At 40.6% G+C, this 21994-nt stretch overlaps 1 protein-coding gene across 1 annotated transcript in view; it reads right to left on the bottom strand.

Annotated features, from left to right (window-relative positions):
- LOC134634773 (partitioning defective 3 homolog) overlaps window positions 1–21994 on the bottom strand; it is a 351935-nt gene that overhangs the window by 302407 nt on the left and 27534 nt on the right. The window contains exon 2 of the mRNA XM_063484142.1: window positions 9128–9229. Coding sequence (XP_063340212.1) covers window positions 9128–9229 — 102 coding nt within the window. The remainder of the gene's footprint in view (window positions 1–9127; window positions 9230–21994) is intronic.

The following is a 21994-nucleotide window of genomic DNA, read 5'->3' as shown; positions in this document are numbered from 1 at the left end:
TTAATGGATTCTGTTTCTGTTTTTCCAAAGCAGAAACAGGTCCTGGTGGTTCACAGCGAACCAGAGAAACTGTAAAGAAAGATGATAGTCTGTCAAGCCACAAGAGGGCAGCATCTGGGCTCCAACCAATCAATGGCTCCAACTCATTGATGACACATAACTACGTCAGAAATGAGTCAGGTTTCAGCGCAGATCACATACCTTAGTGTAGCCACAGGAAACTCATAACTACAGCACACATTGTGACTAAATCTCAGACTGATCATTGCATGAGTTTGGTTTCTGTGGAGTCATTACATTATCACAGTAAAAGATGGACTTGTACTTACATAGCTGTATTTTTCTGTTACTGAGCACTCAAAGTAGGTTTTACTACAAGCCTCCATCACCCAGCTACCTCTAACATTCACACGCACACACTCCAAGGATGGGGCAACTTCAGTTTCAGCATCATGGACCTGAGGACACTTTGACATGGAGTAGCTGGGGATCGAACCACCAAACCAAACTACAAATTGGGAGACGACTTGCTCTACAAACTGAGCCAAAGCCACGTGCACGTTTGGACATTTAACCTCTACTTTTAAAGCAAAGACAGAGGAAACTTTATCATGCTCCATTGCAAAAATCAAACTGGTCTCAGTGGATTCTTAAATCTTTCATGAAGTACTGCACAAGTCAAATTAACCACAACATCAGCTAAACTCAAGATGTCCAGAAAAAGAGAAGAATAAATGCAGCTTAGTGCAAGTCTGGAATCTCAGAGACAGTCCAACCATACAGTCTTCAACGTATGCCAACAAACAGGCCTTGTTCACACACTCACGCACACACACACACACACACACACACACACACACACACACACAGACAAACAGAGTAATTAGTCTTTGATTTCCCCTGGCAGTGCTCTGGTACCAGGGGAAGCTGCTGGGACCCTGCTTTAGCCTTGGCTAATTTCACTCACGGCTTGATCTCGACCCAGCACAGGTGCCCACTTGGCACTCGACTGGCGTTGCCATGGCAATGCCAACTTCAGGGGCCAAGAAAATGCCAATTGTCCAAGGGGCTCAACCACAGAGACCATGGATGTGATACTCATTATAAACAGGACACATTAGCAACAAAAGAAGAAAGCAGTCAAGTCTGGACAGTCAGGCTACATCTCTTTTTCTTTAAGGAAATGCCATGTGCCTGTCACTCTGAGGCCGGCACCCATTCCTAGGAACAAACAAAAACAAAAAACCTCATTCTGTGCAGCAGGCAGGATACAGACAATAGGGGGAACCACCATAACCTAGGCTTGAGCGCCTCTTTGTGGTTCACAAGTGTCACTGCAATACCTGCTCAACTGCAGCTCTGCGTCTGCATGCACCTGCTGTAAAACACAAAACACCACACTGCTGATTCAGGTACCTCAGCTATAATGACTTTTTCCTGTTAATGGCTTAAGGAATCACCCTTCACCCCTGCACTCATTAAGCCCAGGGACAGGCTCACTTTGTCTCACCTCTGTTAACGAGGAAGAGCCAGCCTTTAAGCGACAAGGGGAACAACACCCTTTGAATTATCTTCATTTATTGAGTCTAAAGGTATAATGCGGGAAAACTGAAGCGCTGAAAGGTAATAAAGAGGAATGTAGGAACAGACATGAGAGAGCTCATACTGGACTTGAGTATCCCAGGTAAGCATCTTTCTTTCATGCCACAGTTGCAGCTTCATGTCTCCCATGAGATGTGAACTATTAAACTGGATTTGCCTCTCAGCATAACCATTGCACATACAGGTCCATGTTTTGCATGTTCCCTTCTTCTACTAATGTAACGAAGATCTGCAATTCATTTGATTCACCATTTAGCTCAAAGAACTCTGTAGTCGGTAATCAGACAATACGTTTGTCTAGTGCCACAACAATTTTGACAGACCATACAGCATTGTAATCGCTAATGTAGTAGACTCATTTCCCTGTAATGAGCATTTAAGTTGAATCTAATTTCATTTAATTGGCCATATCACAGACATTTCCTGCTTTTATGAACTCATTTCATCAGGCACATATTGTGAATTTCTTACTTAAGGCCATCTTCCAACCAGAAGCCTTTCTAATTGCCACACTGACATCTGGTGTATGTATAAAGTGCCTACATCGCAGTCATTTCTAGCTGTGAAGCAGCAATTCGATGGCTACCAGAATTCATTTTTCAGAGTTTACCCTAAGGCAGAGCTACATCAGAGTTTACCCACTCCTCTTTACCACTGACTTTTCTTATGTTTGTATCTTAGTACTTATTGCCATGAGCCTAATTCAGCGAAGAAACCAGTTTGATTTGAGCTTTGTGACATGCCAGGAGCAGCTATCAGAGGTTGGTACAGAGTGGTCATAAAGGGATGGACTTTGTTAGCAACATTACTCAGGTAGGCTGTGTTTACACAATGCTCAACCCCAAATGTGTGGCAAGAAAATCTGCACCACACCATTACATCACCACCAGCATGAACCATTGATAAGGTAGGATGAATCAATGCTTTCATGTCGGCTGAGCCAAGTTCAGATCTTACCATCTGAATGTCACAGCAAAAATCAAGACTCAAGACAAGGTATCGTTTTTGTAATCTTCTATTCTCCAGTGTAAATGTCCTGTTCGTGGCTGACACAAGAAGAGATAATGTAGTCTTGTAGCCCATCATGTTGTAGACATGTTGCTTGGTCATGTTCTTCTGCATACATTGGTTGTAACAAATGGTTATTCCAGTTACTGTTGCTTTCCTGTCACCTCAAAGCAATCTGCCAATTCTCCTTTGATCTCTGATATAAACAAGACATTTTCATCCAGAGAGCTGTTGCTCACTGCATATTTTCTTTTCTCCATACCTTTCTCTGCAAGTCATACAGATGGCTGTGTGGGAAAATCCCAGTAGATTAGAGTAGATTAGCAGTTTCTAAAATACTCCCACTCAACTGGCACCAACAACCACACCACAAAGTCACTTAAAATCACCTTTCTTCCCCATTGTGATGCTAGTGCTGAACTTCAGCAGTTTAACTTGACCATGTCTAAATCTCCAAATGCTATGGCTGCCATATAATTGGCTCATTAGATATTTTAACTTATGAGCAGTCAAACAGTGTACCAAATGAAGTGGTCTGTGAGTGCACATAAACAGCTCAACTAAGGCCCTATTTACACATTTCATTCACGTGTTTCATATTCAGATAAAATCTAAATGAGAAACTTTGATTTGAACATATTTGCACTTTTTGTTTTATCCTTCAGTATCCCAACGAGGGTAAACCTGTTAATGAGATAAGTTAATAAGATGAGTTATGGCAATAACATTTTAGCTAGCAAAAGTTTAGCTAGCATTAGCTAACAATGCATAAAATAACAAACAAGCTGTGAATAAATACTAGATAAATAAATACTAATACTAAAGGGGTAACCTAATTTTTTGTTGTTCTGAATAGACGCTATTTTTCCATTATATTTCAATCATATGTTCATCATCTGAAAACATTAATAGGTTTTTATTGGGTGTTACAGAGATCCCATACCATCATGGTATCAGAAAAGTTGATACTTTACTTATTTTTGCTAAGAATAGCAACTTACTTGGCAAAGATTATCTTTATTATTCTTATTATTTTGCCATTCATAGTACTGGAGTAGCTAGTTTTTATTATATTTTTTTCCCTTTCTGGGGAAGGGAAAAAAGCCCTAATCACACAGGGAGCCAATAAATGTGCAGACAGACAAATGCATTTCTTGTGCTTTTTTGCACCTGCAAATGAACAGTTTGGATATGATTTCAACACACAGTCTTCTGATCCTAATTTGTTTCAGTGGAAATATCAAAATGAGGTTTGTAGCTGCTAACCTATTGCTCATAATACACTTCGGTCAGGTGGTGGCAGTGTGCACCAAAAAGCCAGTGTGGAAGCTGCTAGCAATTTTAAATGAGCCACTAATGTGTTAGCTTTACTGCAATATACTAGATAATAGTACAATAGCAGAGATTATTAGTAATAGACAAAAATACAAGTGATATTGTTAGGAGATTACTGATCTAACTACTGACTCCAGCCTAAATTTCAGTCATAGAGCAATCTTAATAACATCTAAAATCTAAAAATAACCCCAACTCATCACTATCATTGTATCAGAATGATTTTTAAAGGAAGAAATGAAGACATGAAGGTTCAGCTTCACCCTTGAAACAAACCGAGATCAGCAACAGGGTCATGTGTGCAACACAAAACCAAAAACACCCCAGCTGTACAAATACACTCGTACACCTCATGCATGTGAAATGGAAGCTGTTGATCAGTATAAAGATCTATGGAGCGGACACAGGCAGGCTGCAGCATGCAGCTCTATGACTGCACATGAATCACAGCATGATAATCTGACTGCTGAACCTGAGCCAGATATCACTCACTCACTCACAGACACACACACACAGAGCACTGTTGGGAGGACATGACGTGCTCCTAACAGTAGAGCCACCGAAACTTGAAAGGAGTGAGATCATTCATGCTTTAGTCACACATTCACATTGAAATTCCAGTCGCGTAGATGCATGCACATACGCAGTTCTATTTTTTGCAGATGAAGACAACAGAATAATATCTATGATACAACCTGTCTAATCGATTTTTTCCTTAAAAAGCACCAAAAAATGAGCCTTAATGAGAAAACCAAGGAAAAAAGGCGACAAACATGATGAAGAAGTAAAGCTTAGAAGTCTGAACATCCAACACATTCAAAAGACAAACTCTGTCAGCCCTTCATATCCCTCCACTGCTCAAAGATCTGACTCCATAGTTCATCAAACAGATCAACCCTCACACCAACTCCATGAATAACTCTTTCATAGCTTTCCAAATGCACTTAATACCTGTATCCGTTCTGATTAGCAGGGAAAGGCCTGGATTTATTTAAGATAAGCAGGAACATAATCTCTGCTGTTGTGACATTTTAACATTGTCCACTCTGCGTAAAGAGACATCTTTGTGCTTTTTCTGATCAGAAATGTTCCAAAACATGTTACTCAAGAAATGGGTGGACAGCACCATCATGGGTAATCTGCATCATATTTCCCATTTTTCCTATTATATACACAATATGGATTTTTTTTTTTCCTTCCTGAATATTCTACAGGTTGCTTTCCCAACATTTATTTTAAGATATTTTGGTAGGAAAGGCGAATAACACACAGGAAAACCCTGCAGCAGCCTTGGGCACATAGGTGAGCAGTGAGCTACAGCACTGCCCTCCCTACATAGCTTTAGGCCATCCACCTTTGGCAGCAGTGCATTTCCAATTCATGTATTTTATTTCTGACAATCTATTTTTATTTCCCGTTTCAAGATAACGTCTTTAAAATTCTGTTTTTGCATTTACATGTCACAGAAATTGTTACGAACATCAGCAAATTATAGACAGCAAACATGGAGAAAACTAGCAGCATCAGTCTGATGTTTTGTTAGAGACGACTGAAGTCCAGTCCTCTTGAGAGAAAAACAAACAGCGGTAACCAATCAAGAGGTTTGTGTGGACGTATTGTCTACAGGTGTGGTTGGTTTATAGTGTTCAATATTATTATACATATTTCAGAATGATTCGAGATTTGAACTTAACAAAAGGGTTTGGTTTACAGTTAAATTAATGTCATTTAAACTCAGTTTTAAACACTGAACTTTGACTTTGCAGATCATCTGCAATGATACAGTACTATAGACACGCTATGTGGGCTATTAACCAGAATATGCACAGACTGAAATGGACAGGACCATGTTTATCAAGGGCGCAGGTTATTTGTGATATCTCCTAAATTCCTGACTAATAGTCCTGTTTGAACTGCACCAATGTGACATGTCAGAGAGTAAACGGAAAGAAACACGGAGCTGGAAAACTTCTGCTGAAGCTTATAACATCGGCAGCACGTCTGACTACAAATCTCGGCTGCAAAAGGACTATGCCATCGCCACATACACATTCATTCAAACAACATAGCACAAAGCTTTGTGGTTCACATATATCAGGAGAAAACCTAACGTTTGTACAGCACAAGCGTTTTCCTGCCGTGGAAGTATTCACACATACAAGAATGTGTTGTCATTACCAGGTTAAAATGGGCTTGTTAGGAGGTTAGACAGTAAAAGAAGGAGGGTTAGTAGATTAGGGAAAGAACTGGACAGACTGGATTTACCTCTACAGCTGCACACACACACAAAGGAGCAAACACCCACACACCGAGATAAAGTCATTCAAACAGAGCTGTTCCACCAGTTTGAAGTTGGCTGTTCCAGTCGACTGCCAGCTGACTTTCTGACACCGCACTCTGTCACTTGGTAACTATCAACACAGTATTACTACAGCATGTTGGTCTTGTGACCAGAGAGTCACTGTTTACTTTTTAGGCTGAATGTCTACCACAGGTGTAGAGCAGGCTAACCTGTTAGAACTAACTACTGACAGTTACATGAAAATATTAAAAAAAAAATTATCAGCAAGGCAACTAAAAATGTTATGTCAGCAAATTTCATTTTTTCCCTAAATTCTCTATTCTGCCGTCAATGAGAAGGTACTTATGCCATATGACCACCAGGGGGAGCAGGAATCACAGCATCAGAACAAACCGAGGCTCTTGAAAAGTCAAAAATGTATACAGAACTGCCACATTTGTTTCTTCTTTCTTTGCATTTTTCCAGCCAAATACCACAGATGTTGTAAAATAAGAGAAGAATTTTAAAAATAAAAATAAAAATTAGAAATCAGTGTTTCAGGCATCAGGTGCAAAACAGCTGCTCTCCCCACTGATCCCACCTGATGTGTAACCATGGCACCCACCACATAGTCATTGTCAGGTGTATAGAGGTGTATAGCTGCCTGAAACACACCATGTCTCATCCTCGCACAAATGTCCACACGAGATCAAAAAGAGTGCGCACATCAAAGAGAAAGAACCAACTATGTCACCTAGCTTTGCAGAGTTGCTCAACATCACAGTATCTGCTGTGGGAAGCGATCCATTTACCATAAAACAGGGGGACAAAACACAGTGTTGCTGAGAAAGATATAGTATCAGATTTCAGTGATAACGCTGGCTCCAGGGAATCAGACAGAGCAAGAAAACAGAGCAGATAGGAATTAAAGATTAAATGTTCAATTGAAACCTGGATGATTCATTGCCTTTTTAATGTGTGGTGGCCCTGTTAGCTTTGGTGGGAGACATCTCTGAAAAGGTGTGAACACCGGATCAATCATCCACATGATGCCAACACCGGGATAAACTGCAGTGACTAACAGTATTGACTAATGCCCTTGCGATGAATTGGAATATATTCTAAATGATTTCAAATTACTAACCATAAGCAACTGCTTGCAATATGATTTCATTTAATAATTGAAATGACCTGAAAAGTAGTGATTTTTATGGCACACATTAAAGCCAAAGAGCTAGTGACTCAGGTGTAGCCAGCACTGTTCCCATGGGAAGGAGGCAGTGGGGCTGTGGGTAATCGTTTACACTTGTCTAGTGGGTGGGGAGGGGTGGGTAGTGTGATGTCATAAAGCCTCATAGATTTTGCCCACACAATCTCCCAGTGCATCCGGTAAGAATTCACAGGGCTTCACTTGTTCACGGGCTTATTCCAAAACGTCAAATTTCCTCACACAATATCTGATAATGACAAAGTGAAAACTGTGCTTGAAATTCTAGTAAATATATTAAAACTGAAACACAGTAAAATAAGAAGTATATAAGCATTTACAGCCTTTGCTCAATACTTTTTTGAAGCACCTTTGAACATGATGCTACAAGCTTGGCACACCTGTTTTTGGGTAGTTTCTTCCATTCTCCTTTGCAGACCCTCCCGAGCTTCGGTGCATAGCCAGCCATTCTCAAATCTCTCCAGAGATGTTCAACAGGGTTCAACATTCAGAGTGGTCCCAAAGCCACTCCTTTGTTATCTTGGCTGTGTGATTTGGGTCATTGTCCTGTTGTAAGATAAACCCTCACCCAGTCTGAGGTCTAGAGCACTCTGGAGCAGGTTATCATCAAGGCAGCATTGATCTCTCCCTTGACACTGACGAGTCTTCCAGATCCTGCCGCTGCATAACATCCTCACAGCATGACGCTTCCACCACTATGCTTCACTGTAGAGGTGACATCAAGCAGGTTCCCTTTCTAGACATTACGTTTGGCATTCATGCAAAAAAAAGTTCAATTTGTTTAATAAGGCCAGAGACTGTAGTTTCTCTACTCTGGCCTGGAGTCCTTCTGGTGGCCTACAGACAATTCCTTGGACTTCATGGCTTGGTTTGTGCTCTCACATGCATTCTTAACTATGAGACTTTATACATTAGGTTCCATAGCTAACACTGCCAAATCATGTCCAATCAACTGAATTTACCAAAGGTGGCCTCTGAACAAGCTGTAGAAACATCTGATAGATGATCAGTGCACACAGGATGCACCTGAGCTCAAATGTGAGTGTTATGGAAAAGGCTGTTAATACTTCTGTGCATGTTACATATTTCCTTTTTTTGGTTTTTAAATAACTTTGCAAGAATTTCATGCAATTTCTTTTCACTTTGTCAGTATGGGGTATTGTGTGCAGTATTCTGAGCTGAAAAACAATGTAACCCATTTTGGAATAAGGCTGTAACAGGACAAAATGTGGAAGAAGTGAATACTTCCTGGATGCACTGAATATCAGTAAACACAGAAATACAGTGCCTCCTTGCACACAAAGTGGAGCCTTGAATGTAAAACAGTCTGCAAATATGAAATCTGCAGAGTACTTCCAACAGGCTGAACTGATTAAACAGAGAACATGGTGGTGCAGCAGTTTACTGCACTGCAAGGTTTAAGCAACGATGACAGCAAAAGCAGGCAGGTGTAATCATAAGCACATGTCAGTGAAACCTTTGTAGTATGGCCAAGGCTTTATGCACAAACATTTTAGAGTTCAGATAATATTTCTTTTCTGCCTACAAGGAAAGGCTGAATGAAAATGAGAAGACATAGAATAACAGGACAGTGTGGCAAATAAACAAATACAATGTGCAATAAGCTATGCAAACACATTCTTTCTCGCAATCTAACACCGACTTCGACTCACCCTGTCTTTGTCATCCACCACATCGCACAGCATATCATCCTGGTCCAAAATGCCACCATCGCCATGTTCCAACCTGTTCACCTGAACCCAGTAGCTGGGGTCCTAGGAGAGGAGAAAAAAAAAGAGTTAAAGTATAATCTGTGTAATGAGATCACCTCGATTTGTACCATATACAATCAGGATTTGTAGCATTATGTACGTAAAGCCATATATATTATAATAGGATTCCCAAACCAAATGAATTAGGAGCTTGTGACTGTAGCAATCAGCTGATCTGATCGCCATGTGGTTCATATCATGATCCAGTCAGCTGGCACACAGGAGCTCTGACATAGTTATGGATTGACATCATGATAGCGGTTATGAAATATTATAATCCCCTGCTGGATGGTCTGCAAACTAAGCATATGGCTCACATAATTTTTCATGTCGATGTAGAAAAGGGAATGCATGTGATTGACAAGAATCATCCACCCTCTTCCCAGTCAATGAATAAAAAAAACCATTGCCCTTGTTTGCATATTTTTAAATATTTTTGCAGGATATCAGTATGCAAACAAAGAACCCAATAAAACAGCACGGTTTATATCTATAATCCTGCTTGCTTTTTTGGTTTTTTTGTTGTTTTTCCTTTTCTTCCCTTTGTCCTGTCCGAGAGTATGAGTCAGAATTGCTGTCTGAAAGCCCCAAAAGTGGAGCATTACAGCATTCACTATAACTGTCCACTTGACAGTCAGATAGCATTCATTAGCATTTTTATTTTGGGTTATTACAACCTAATGGACAACACCGGGAGGAAGGAAGGAAGGAAGGAAGGAAGGAAAGAAGGAAGGAAAGAAGGAAGGAAAGAAAGAAAGAAAGAAAGAAAGAAAGAAAGAGTTAAAAAAAAGTAACCAATAATACAAGATATTTTTAGATCCAGCAGCAGCACAAGATAGTGTGCCTGTAGGTACCGGCACATGGGTGTGTGAGTGTTCCTAAGGTCTCTCCAGTAGTGTCTAACAGTGGGTGTGTGGAGCCACAACCCCGCACCCCAGGACCTGAAGCAGGCATGGAGGAGATTCAGGGCCCACTCCTCCAGAGGCCCTCCAGGGCATGAGAGCCGCAAGGAGACCACGGCAGGGACAACCGCGGCCCCCGCTCAGAGAAAAGCAATACTAAACTCAGATTATTCCTAACTATTAATATTATTATGCCTTTTTCAAATGCAGACCACTTCTCCTGCACTATTCACTGCATCAGAAGAATTATAGAAGCAGTTAAGTCGAGAACAGGAACTAAATTTCGAGCTGGATGAAAAATTGTATATTTATAATGTTTCTATTTTAAGTTTTTTTCAAAACTTTTTTTTAAAAACTAATACCTAAAAGAGAAGGAACACATGTTCTTTCAGCTTTCTTTTCAACTAGTAAAAAACTGCTGTTTCATTATGCTCCATAATTTAATGAAATACAACATCTGTGCACACAGCATTGATAGAAATACAGAAGATTTCGTGTTTGGCAGCTCCACCATCCTCTAAAACTACAATCATCAAAACACGAAATGAGGGAAAATCTTTTGGAAGAATGGCGAAATGTGCATTTGCTCTGAGAGACTTCCAGACGCGTGGAGACTCAACGCCAGGGTGCACTGAAGCCGTTTTGGTACCACGTGTTGGGCAGGCACCTTAGATTTATGTTAGTTTTAGCTTTAACTGCCAAGCTTTAGCTAGCTAGGCAGATGTCTCAAGAAGAACTTACTGCACTACTTGTTTTTGACCTTGATTCAGCAGTTTTAACAATTATTATGCATTCCTATGGTTTTTGGCAATTTAAAGCTTGGCAAATGTAGTTACCTCATTTTGTCTGTACAGCACTGTGTAGCCTGACATGGAAACAAGCTATGTAAAACAGCTTCACATGACATGACTGCGGGTTTGTGTACAAACAACCTCATGGAAGATTTCATGTTTATCTGTACTGGTTTAGCTTACTTTGAAATCAAAAGCTTTATTTGTCTTCTTTGATCCGTGTCACCCTCCCACATTTTGGCTTTGCCCAGTTCATAGCCTACAAGCACTGGAGCATGATAGCTCAGCCAGTCAGGAGGGTAAGGAGAAACCACTGAGCTCAGTGATCGTCCTTCCTCCTTCGCTACGTTATGAAAGAATCTTCTAACTCTTTTGTCTGGATTTTGTTCTCACCATTTCCTTCTCTCCGCTTCCCCACTTATGCATTCCCTCCAAACTGAGCTGTCTTAAGGACTGTGGTTAAATGCCTTCATGCACATCCTTGTTGTACTGAGCTCCAGTGCGGTACACCAGGGAAAATGGTCCAAATCGTGAGGGGAATGACTGTGTGGTATTTTTCCTTCCTTTTGAGGTTATTAAAAGGGAAAAGATGGCGAGTTCATCGAGTTGCTTCCAAATGACAAGACAAAAATACGTGAAGGCTTCAGAAGGTAGTTGCTATTTTATTAATGGCCAACACAATAAAATCAGTTAGCCATTACAGAAAGCAAATATAAATGTATATATGGACTGTGTTTAAAATTAATCCTTATGTAATAGTATAACAATAAAAGCAATTACAAAACACAAACCGACTGCCAGCATTACAGAGCAATAAAGAAAAAATGTTGAAATGTTGTCATGCTGCTTGTACTGTTCCAGACTTGTTGCTCAGATGGGATTATGGGGAACAAACATAATTCTGAGAGAAGCTCAGCCGCACAACTTAATTCCAGAAATACTCTGAAGTGATGAGTCAGACAAACAATTTAGATTTTACTTACAGTTACACTCCAGCCTTGCATCACTGTTCTTTGGTTCATCAGAGCCACATCTCTTAAATCTGTGTTTTAAAAAGGGTTTGGTGTAAATACTTCGATCTCAGCTAAACTCCAGCTATGAGATGGCCTCACTGCTTACCTACATGTAAGCAGTGAGAGCTCTTAAGAAGACACGGCTGGTCATGTTAACCGTTCAGCTCACGAAAAACACAACCCACATCTAAATGGTGAAATCCCCTGTTTAACCTACTTCTTAGTATTACTTCTCTTCTTTCCTTCTGCAGCCCTGCGCCACAGCTGAGAATATACAGCACCGCATTAGCAACTTGAGCGTGGTACTGACGTATTTGGATTTAAACACCCTGTTATTTTTCCTTTAATGATGTCTGACAGTGTCAACGATCTGTCATGCCACTGAGCTTTTCGTGAGCCTTCCCTTAAACACCATCACTTATACTTAAGATTTTCTGTGTTCTCTTTTTACCTCTAATGGAAAAACAAACAGTTACTTAAAGTGTAAAGACTGGTATGCAGTAAACTGGTATGCCATCATGGACCTTCTGTAAGCGAACCACTAGCAATCCACTATGTACTTGAGCAAAGCGGTTTTATTATGTATATCCCATTTAAAAACATATGGGCTCGATCAGATTTTGAACTAGAGACCAGTACATTTGGACTGAGGACAATCAGAAGGAGCAGGACCTTCTACAAAGAAAGCATTGTGAGCAAAGTAACAACAGTAACAACAGCTAAGGAGGATATCCACAGAGTTGATAAACTGATAGCACGCTCAGCAGTCAGCATCAGCTCATTTTGTTACCATGCTCTCTGCAGCTAAATCAGCATGTCATCTCAGACTCGCTCTAGCATTATGTGATAACATTGTTATTCTGTTTCATTATATATTTTTCAGTACACATTTTTGTGTACTTAGACAAAGGTGAGAGTTAGAGGACCTAATTTAAGAGAGTGGAAAGACCATTTGCCAAATAGGTTCAGGAACTCCTTCCATCCAGAAGCAGACAGAATCTTTGTATCGCAAATTATGCAAAGCAACGTTGTTCACATATTCATTTGACTTTAGAGAAATTTAATGGGTCAAAAGAACAAAATCCATGCCTGCAAAAGTACAACCACAATTATGAAAACATTGGGAAGCAGTGTCAAATGAAACTAAAACAAAATGCAGTACGCATCACTGCAAAGAAACAACCAGATGAACGTTTTGCTACTAATTAGGTTCACTGGCAACAGGTCAGTAACGTGATATGATATAAAAAAGGAGGCAGAGATTTTCAGAAATTTAAAATAAGTGTCCACAAATTGTCAAACAATTATCATATGATGTTCATTAATGTAAAATTGTGAAAACTTTGAATATCTCATCAGATACACTACATAACATCAACATCTGAAAATATGGAGGTGCATTGCTGCCTATGGAATTGGAAGGTTGCTTATCTTGAAAGGCACCATCAATCCTAAAAGGTATAAGCAGTTTTAGGAGAACATATGCTCCTGCTCAGATGTCTTTATCTGAGAAGGCCTGCATATTTCTGCAAGACAATCCAAATACCTTTATTGCATCTAGTACAACAGCATGCCTTCATAGTAGATGAGTCCCAGTGCTAGAGTGGCCTATCTGCAGCTCAGACCTTCAACCAATTGAAAATATTTGGTACGTCATAAAATAAAGAACCCTGCGGCCCTGCCCTGCGACAGACTGGCGACCTGTCCAGGGTGTACCCCGCCTCTCGCCCTATGACAGCTGGGATAGGCTCCAGCACCCCCCGCGACCCTGAAAAGGATAAGCGGAAGCGAATGGATGGATGGATGGATAAAATAAAGAATACAACAGAGAAAGACTCGGGCCTGTTAAGCAGCTAAATTCTCTATACGATCAGAATGGGACAACTTTTCTCTCCCAAAAGTCCGGCAACTGGTCTTCCCGGTTCCCAAACATTTACGGACTGTTGTTAAAGGTGGTAAGCTTTCTATAATTTTCAGTCACAGGGTGATTGCACAGTTCATCTGGTGAGAAACAAACTCTTTCCAAGCAATGATGGTCCGGGTTAGACTGACTGTAATCACGCTCAGATAGATTGGCAAAGGTTTGCCACTCAATTCAGAAAAACAGACGGGCTGCCAAGAGTACCAACATGTTGCAATCAACCCAAGTCATTCTGCACCAATTAGTTCTTCTGCAACAAATCTCTTTGCAATAGGGGATCTGACTAAACTGGTTGTATTCGAGTTATGTTTGCATATAAGTACAAGGCTGGTGAGCACCTACATCATTTTGCAGTTAAATCGCCATCCTGCAGTTATTTTATGGATGACTTCCTGAATTCCTGTTTCACATCCATGAGGTTCTGGGCGGATTCTGAATCTAAGTAGTCAGTGTGAATCTTGGTTTAATCTGTGTAGACGGTAAAAGATTTGCAACAGACAGCAGCATGTTTGTTATTTCCACCAATTTATCACAGTTAATCACCATATTATCTCCAACAGATTGGATGTAATTACCAACTTGACCTCATTCAATCACAAACTGATAGCAGACTAGATTGCAAGTTCATTGCCCAGTCGCAATAATTTCACTTTTGCCACTGTGTCCAACCTCTGTTCTCCTTGTGAAATCTGAGGCATGTATGTCAACAAATAGCACAGTGAAAAATGCAAACAGGTAGGATTATGGAAAACTTGTAGAAACCAGTGTATCATGTGTTGAATGGTTGCAAGTTACATCACTGTCTTGGGAAGTGTGACGTCTTTTTTCCAGTGTTGCACAGGTTGAAGACAAAAGGCTTCAAGGGTACACGTAAGTCATGAACAAACGAACCTGAAGCCCTTCACTGTGCTTCATCATTTTATAATAGAACTAGGATTATGATGCACATACTTTGATAGTCTGTGGGATCACCAGGTCACACTGATGCCACAAGATGCCAGATGAGACTCATAAATATGACACCTGACAGGTATTTCAACATACTGCCAACACTTGGGAACTTTAACACCAGGCATTGCTGGCATTATTGTATTACAGTAATACTATCGCCTAATGTTTAAATGTTTCCTCAGTAAGTCTCTAAATTACTGTCACTAGAGTCAAGAACCCGTGAAAAGGAAGTTACACTACAGAATGAGGAGAACCATGAACTTTCTTTAGGTAGCACTGCCAAAACCAACATCTGGGGAAAGCACAGGGTATTCGGTTTCACTTTAATGATACAATGTAGCAAAGTAAGAATAACGAAAAATAGGCCCGACCTGCTAATCAACTTTCATAAGAACAACAGGAATTAAACATGATCCCTGTTTTGTCAAGGAGGAACAGACTCAAAGGTTTAAAAGACTTTTTTTATAGTTGGGTAAAAAATACCAACACCTTACAAATAGTAAGAAAATTTATTTTAATCGATTTCTTGTAACAAGGTTTCTTGGCAATAAAACTCATTACTGACCAAGATTTATAGGCCCATTATACTTATTTTGTAATTTTGGCTTATTTTGTAATTCTCATCTTTTAAAAACCACCTGAATTTTCTCTCTTGCCAAAATGGTAAAATCCAGGCGAGGCTGATTTTTTTCCTGTTTTGAATGCCTTAAGCTACCATGATACACCAAATATTCCCATAAAGCTAATCTTCTTTTCTTTCCAAAACTGTTTGAAGTTTGTCTCTAGCCAAAACGGAAGTCTGATCACTCCTGATGCTGGTCACCAGCTTGGTCATACACTGCTGTAGGATGGCACCCCATTCTGTAACCAGCATTTGCGCGAGTAAGCCAGTGTGGTTGTGTTGGTCACTCTGGCACAAACGGCACGCTCAAGCTAATGCCACAAGTGTTCACTGAGTTTGAGGTCAAGACAGGCAACTCCATCTTCTCCACTCCCAAATTCTGGAGGTAGCATTGATGAACCTTGCTCTGTGGGTGCAAGCCGTGTCATCTTGGAGGATAGCGTTCACTCCCAGATAGGGATGGGTACCGGTGTCCGGTGCCATGACATAAACGGTAGTAACCAGACCGAAAAGCAGCGCACATTTCGGTGCTTTATTTCGGTGCTTTTTTTTTTTCCTGAGCCAATTCTAGCCAATCAATTACGTTTTCGAGGATAGTAGGCGGGTCCAGGTACGTACGTTCTTTTAGAGCAGAGCTACAGATTAAAAATGCCCAAGGCGAAGCAGTCAAAGTCTGGCTGTACTTCACAGCAAAAGATGCAAACTCGGCTGCCTGCAACAAGTGCTTTAAGCTGATACTGTGATACTGTCAAAGGAGGTAACACCTCAAATCCGATGAAACACCTGGCGACGCATAGCGTTTTTTTTAAAGCCGAGAAATGCGCCGTATTTGATAGCTTGCTGTGAGACCTCACACCGAGCACATCTACTGCGGGTGTGGTGCCTGTTATCGGACCTGGAGTTAGCAACATCCCCCAAAAACCCGAAGAGTAGAGTCCTGGCCCCGAGCCCTGCCAGTGTAGCAGAAATGATGAGGATGATGATGGCAGCAGCAGCCGTTCTTCTCTGCGTGAGTGACTTAATGTTGTTCGTGTGTAATTTACATTGAGTAGGCTAACCACGTTATTAAATTAATGCATGTAAGGTGAACTAGCAAACACCGTCGTAGTTACATGCGGCTGTCTTCTTGTTTGATGGCAGATACTCCCTTCACCCTGGCTAAAAAGGCTAAAATGACCAAAGAAAAAGTTGAAAACAGTTAAACATGAGAGGTTTTTGGACAAAGTTTGTGTTTTTTCCATTGATTAAGCACTGCTTCCAGCCAAGAGTGATACCAAATATGCCCTATAGCTGAAGAAAAGGCTAACATTGTTATCTTTTTACAAAAAAACAGCTAAACATGAGAGGTTTTTGGACAAAGTTTGTGTTTTTTTCCATTGTTTAAGCACTGCTTCCAGCCAAGAGTGATACCATATATGCCCTATAGCTGCAGAAAAGGCTAACATTGTTATCTTTTTACAAAAAACAAAACAAAACAGCTGAACATGAGAGGTTTTTGGACCAATTTTGTGTTCTCCATTCTTTAAGCACCGGTTTGAGCACCGTTTAAGCACCGGCACCATTTCAAAAGTACCGGTTTGGCACCGGTATCGGATAAAACCTAAACGATACCCATCCCTACTCCCAGATTGCGCAAATATGGGATTGCCACTGACCAATCTGGCACCTGATTATCAGCACCTGGGGTAACAGAAGCTCAAAACAAATCAAAAGCCGAAAAAGCAGTTTGGCAACCCACACACTCAACTTTGCTGCTCAACTAACGTAGCCAAATTTAAGGGGAAATAAACAGACTTTCAAATTGTTACAACAAAGAAATAATCAACCAAACACAAATTTGCTTAATTTTTGTGCTTTAATCAGATGTCAACACATGAATATTGCATTGAGCGCCTGTCCCAGTGCCCTGATTAACCACTTTTGATCTTTATTCACCCACATACTGAATGAGTGACATGCCGCCACCCTACACCGATCAGATATCTCCTTCTGAGATTCAGCCTAAAAAGGTGAGAGACAGAAAACACAGAGGCTGTTTGTTGTCTGTGTCACAAGCACACACACCCCCACACACTTGTGGCATAAGTCCAGACAATAGCTTTCTTCACCCCTCTATCTGTGTCTTTGTGCTGAAGTGAATTGCCTGTTCCTGTCAAAGACCACACAAAGACTGGTGCCCTGGAGGAAGCTCGTGGTGAGGGAGGGTGGGAAAGAAAGAGCATGTGCCTGTGTGTGTTTTATGAGTGCTACATTAGCTCCTGAAAGTGTTCCTATTCCCACAGGGGGAAATGTCACTGTCTAGATGGGCTTCTCGAATATCCTGGCCAACAGTAGGACCTTGTAGCACAACAATAGCACATCTGACTCCAGCCCAGAAGGTTGAGTGCTCAAATCACATTGTGGTAAGAGGTTTTTGAAGTCAGCCACCATCAGTTCACGTTAGCCACACAAAATAAGCTTAGAAAGTAGGATAGCTCTGTACGCCACAACTCCAAAAATGCAAACAACACTTTAATTACTTTCCATTGGGGAATGTGGAGTATCTGGGGAAGATCCCTCACAGGCGGCAGAAGTATGATGTTGCAGTTTCACAAACACCAAACAGCCAGAGTTTACGGGACAAATGAAATGTGACCGTGTGTCTTATCTGCTAAAGATGGCATCTGCTGTGTAAACTGAGAAAGTGAGTGAGATGTGATGGAAGTATGCAAGCAGCTGCCAAAAAGAGGAGTCACAGAAAAGAACAACAGTGCGTTCATTATCTTATCACAGTTCTGCAGGTGCCGTTCAAACACAAATCGCTCTGCAGCAACATTATTCACTCTGGTCTTTGTCTTTATATTAAGTCCATGATTCAATTACAGTTGTAGTGAAAGCTTTGACGAAGCTGTGCAGATGGGCTGGCCATAAGATCAGATGTTGTCCTTCCAGGTAAGAATGGAGATCTGCTCTATGAATCATGATTCTCCAAACAGATACAGTAAGGGAAACTTTACAAATGCTGAATTTGTAAAGTTTGCTCATTTCCAAAGAAATGAACACCAGGTTTGTGCACATCTCAGGAGGGATTCTGGCTGACTTTTCTCTAAATCCTTTAGGTTAGCTTCAGAATCCTTCACAGATTTTCTATAGGACTGAGGTCTGGAGACTGACAAGGCTACTCAGTGACCTTAATGTGCTTCTTTTTCAGCCAATCCTTTGTTGCCTTGGCAGTATGTTTCATGTCACTGTCATAGAAAACCCATCCAAGACCCATCTTCAATGTTTTGGCTGATGGAAGGAGAGAAGGAGGTTCTCATTCAAGGTTTTACAGTATACAGCCCCATCCATTGGTCCCTCAGTGCAGTGAAGTCATTCTTTACCCTTAGCAGGAAAAACTGTAAGGTTTTTATAAGTAAGCAAACTTATAAATTCTGCAGGGAATCAAATAATTATTTACCCCTGTAGATGAATGTGTGTGTAATCACATGATTAGTTAGCCTTATAAATACAAAACTTTACATTGTGATGCTTTGTTCCTAATATTAGTAGCTCACTGCTTGTCCATCAAACGTGTATCCAAGTTTGATGCTAAGTTGTGTCATAGCCAGTCATGTCTGTTTGTGGAGTAGGAGACTTTCATTTAAATATAGCACCTGCATGACTCCTTCAACAAAACAGACCACATGCCAAATTGTGATTCTTCACAAATTGAGCAGGCATACAACATTTGACTAATAAGACTTCAGCTAATGAAGTGTGCTTGTTCATATCTGTTTGTCTGCCATGCTGAGTCATTAATTTGTGCTTGGCATAGGACTAGTCCAAAAGAAAGAGCCTATAGCTTAAAAAAATCCCCTAATCTTACTAAACCTTTGGAATTTGTGTGTAATATGTTTTATGGTTGTTTTTGACCTAGCAGTAATCTAAAGAAGAGAATAATAATCATAAAATATGCAGGCCAAATATGACCCTGAGGCAGATGAACACTTCAGTGAAAAGAAAACTGTAAGCAAAACTGCAGTCTTTGTATGAGTAAAAGAAGGAAGGCAGGTCGAGTTTCCATTTGGTTGGTTTATCTGGGAAGGCTACCGTAAGCACTCAGTGGGGTAAATTTTAAGATAAACACATCTTTAGCTGTATTCAGGCTTATTTTAGCCACAACTGCCCCTTGGCTATTACATCATAGGAAGTGCAGACACTGGTTACACATTTAAGACACTCATTAACCTGACTCTGTCACGTTGCAAGTCATTTATGAACAATGGAGTTAACAGCAATTTTTTTGTTTTGTTTTTTAAAGGGATGAGCGTCGTTTAAAAACATATTTCTAACCAAAATCTTAGGAATTCATTAAAAGATGATGACACATTCCCCACCCTTTCACTCTCTGACCGAAGGGCTTATACTCTATGAGCATTAGGCAGTGACCTCTGGGGTACAGACCTCCCTTTGAATCACTAAATGAGCCTAATGGTTCAACCTCTCAACCTCCAACTCTTACAGTTTGGGCTCTGTAGCACAATAATTGCTGTGATTTATAGTTAGCATGCTTTCCCCAGTGACTAACAAACATTACTGTCACACTTTCTGCTTCTCTTGCACACACACATACACATAGACACACAGACACACACATCTCCTTAGCTGCTTATCTTTCCCTGAACTTTAACTGTTTCTGTCACGATAAAGTAAAGCAAATGCAGAATAAAAGATACAGAACAGTAATGGGATACTGTCATGACTTAGTCGCATGTAGTGCACGGGTGTGTATTTGGGGGGAAACTAAAGGTGTTTCCAGAGGTGCTTAGTATCTTCGTTTCTGTGCATTTCCCTTTATTCTATAGCCTGGAATGCCTTTTTATCATCAACATGTCCTTGTCTGTAATGAAGGCTGAGAAGTGGGTGTGTCGATGCTGAAACACGCCTCAAAGGACGCAGCCGTTGAAGAACGTGCTCAAATGAAAAGCTAACACAATCCTTACATAAGGTTCATCAACACCAAACATACTAAGATTACTGATACAGTGAATAAATGTGGATTCCTGTCACTTCTATTAGGCTGTGTAATCATCCTCATATGCAAACTAACAGATATTTTTGGCAGCTCTGCAGTCCATGTTGTCCAGTCAGAATTTCCCTGTGGAGCTGACACTGTTAAATCACACAGGGCTAAATACTGGGTGTTTACGAAAGCATTCTTCAACTCGAATCGACTCGCTGGTTAATTTGGCTGGCTGTCATTATACTTGGGGGGGTGAGACAAATCCTTTCCTGTGGGGGTTGATTTTCCAGTTTAGTTGACCAGGTTTGTTTTGGTTTACTAAAATAGTCCGAACAGGGAATAACAATTGCCTCCAAGAGGAAAATCGCAGCGTTAAAACTGTTGCTACCTACAGCCTGTCTGTGCGGAAGCAGACGCCAGTCGGATAAATAACTAGCGCTCTGATGGAAGTCTTACTCTGGTATTCCTCTGAGACAAAGTCACCTACAAGGTCTGTGCATTATTGATGTCGGCTTCCAGAGTACAACGCAGAGAGAAATATGATAACCCAATGTCCACGTGCAAGGAGACCTGAACAGTCTGGAGTCCTGCTGCAAAGTATTATTCAAACCACCGTATCCAGCATGACTCAGAGAACTCAAAATGAACAAAATGACTTGAAGTACTTTCATTGTATAATTAAGGTTTAAGGGATATTCACGTATAAATTTTAGGGAGTTCCAGACATGATAACATTGTTTCCTAAAGTATTTATTGCACTCCACCCAGATGCAGCAAGAAAGAGAGGGTTGGCTACCCACAGAGACACAAACAAACAGGAGGGGTGAGCTTTTGTTTGAATGCCTGTTTAAGTAACACTTAAAGTTGTTCAGGAGAACAAAAAAAAAAAAGAGAAGAAGATGATGCTCAGTAGTTACACATGTCTGACAATTTTCTAAATACAACTTTACACTAAAAAACAAAAAGACCACATTAAGCTTAAATGAAACTACATAGCAGGTTACACACAGACTAGAAGTGCATTTAGAAGTATAACGCCTAGTTGCTTAAGCAACTTTCACTTAAACTGAACAAATTTCATTTTAAAATATTCTCTTCAACATGAGTTCTTTGACCGGATCTGCTAAAAAGCATGAACAGCATGATTGATGTCTTTGACTAAACAGTTTTCCCCCTCTGCACTGAAAGATTGTCAGCACTAATGTTAAGAGGTTAGCAAGGGATTGAGCTGATTACAGACTGTCCAGTATTGAGGCAAACTCTGCAGCCTAGTGACACAGAAAGCCTCTGTGTATATGCGTGCACATGTACTACTACCATCAGTTCTCTAGAGTCTCATATTGTAGTTGTGGAGAAGAAAGGAACCAGAAAAAAATATCCTACTGCACCTTTAAGTCAAAAGCCTGGCCATTATTTAGTCAAATGACACCTGCTCTTTCTGATTAGTCTGTTTGGATAAACCTCTGCAGTCTCCCTCACTGTGTGATTTGCTTGAGTAGGGGGTTTGTGATCCCTAAGCCTTGTTTCTCCAGGACTACAACTGCATCCCATCACCCCTTTTAAGTGCAACGTGGAAAGCTGAGC

The sequence above is a fragment of the Pelmatolapia mariae genome, linkage group LG9 (genome assembly GCF_036321145.2).
Source record: "Pelmatolapia mariae isolate MD_Pm_ZW linkage group LG9, Pm_UMD_F_2, whole genome shotgun sequence".
Taxonomy (NCBI): Eukaryota; Metazoa; Chordata; class Actinopteri; order Cichliformes; family Cichlidae; genus Pelmatolapia; species Pelmatolapia mariae.
Note: the sequence above shows the minus strand (reverse complement) of the source record. Positions and strands in the feature narration are given on the sequence as shown.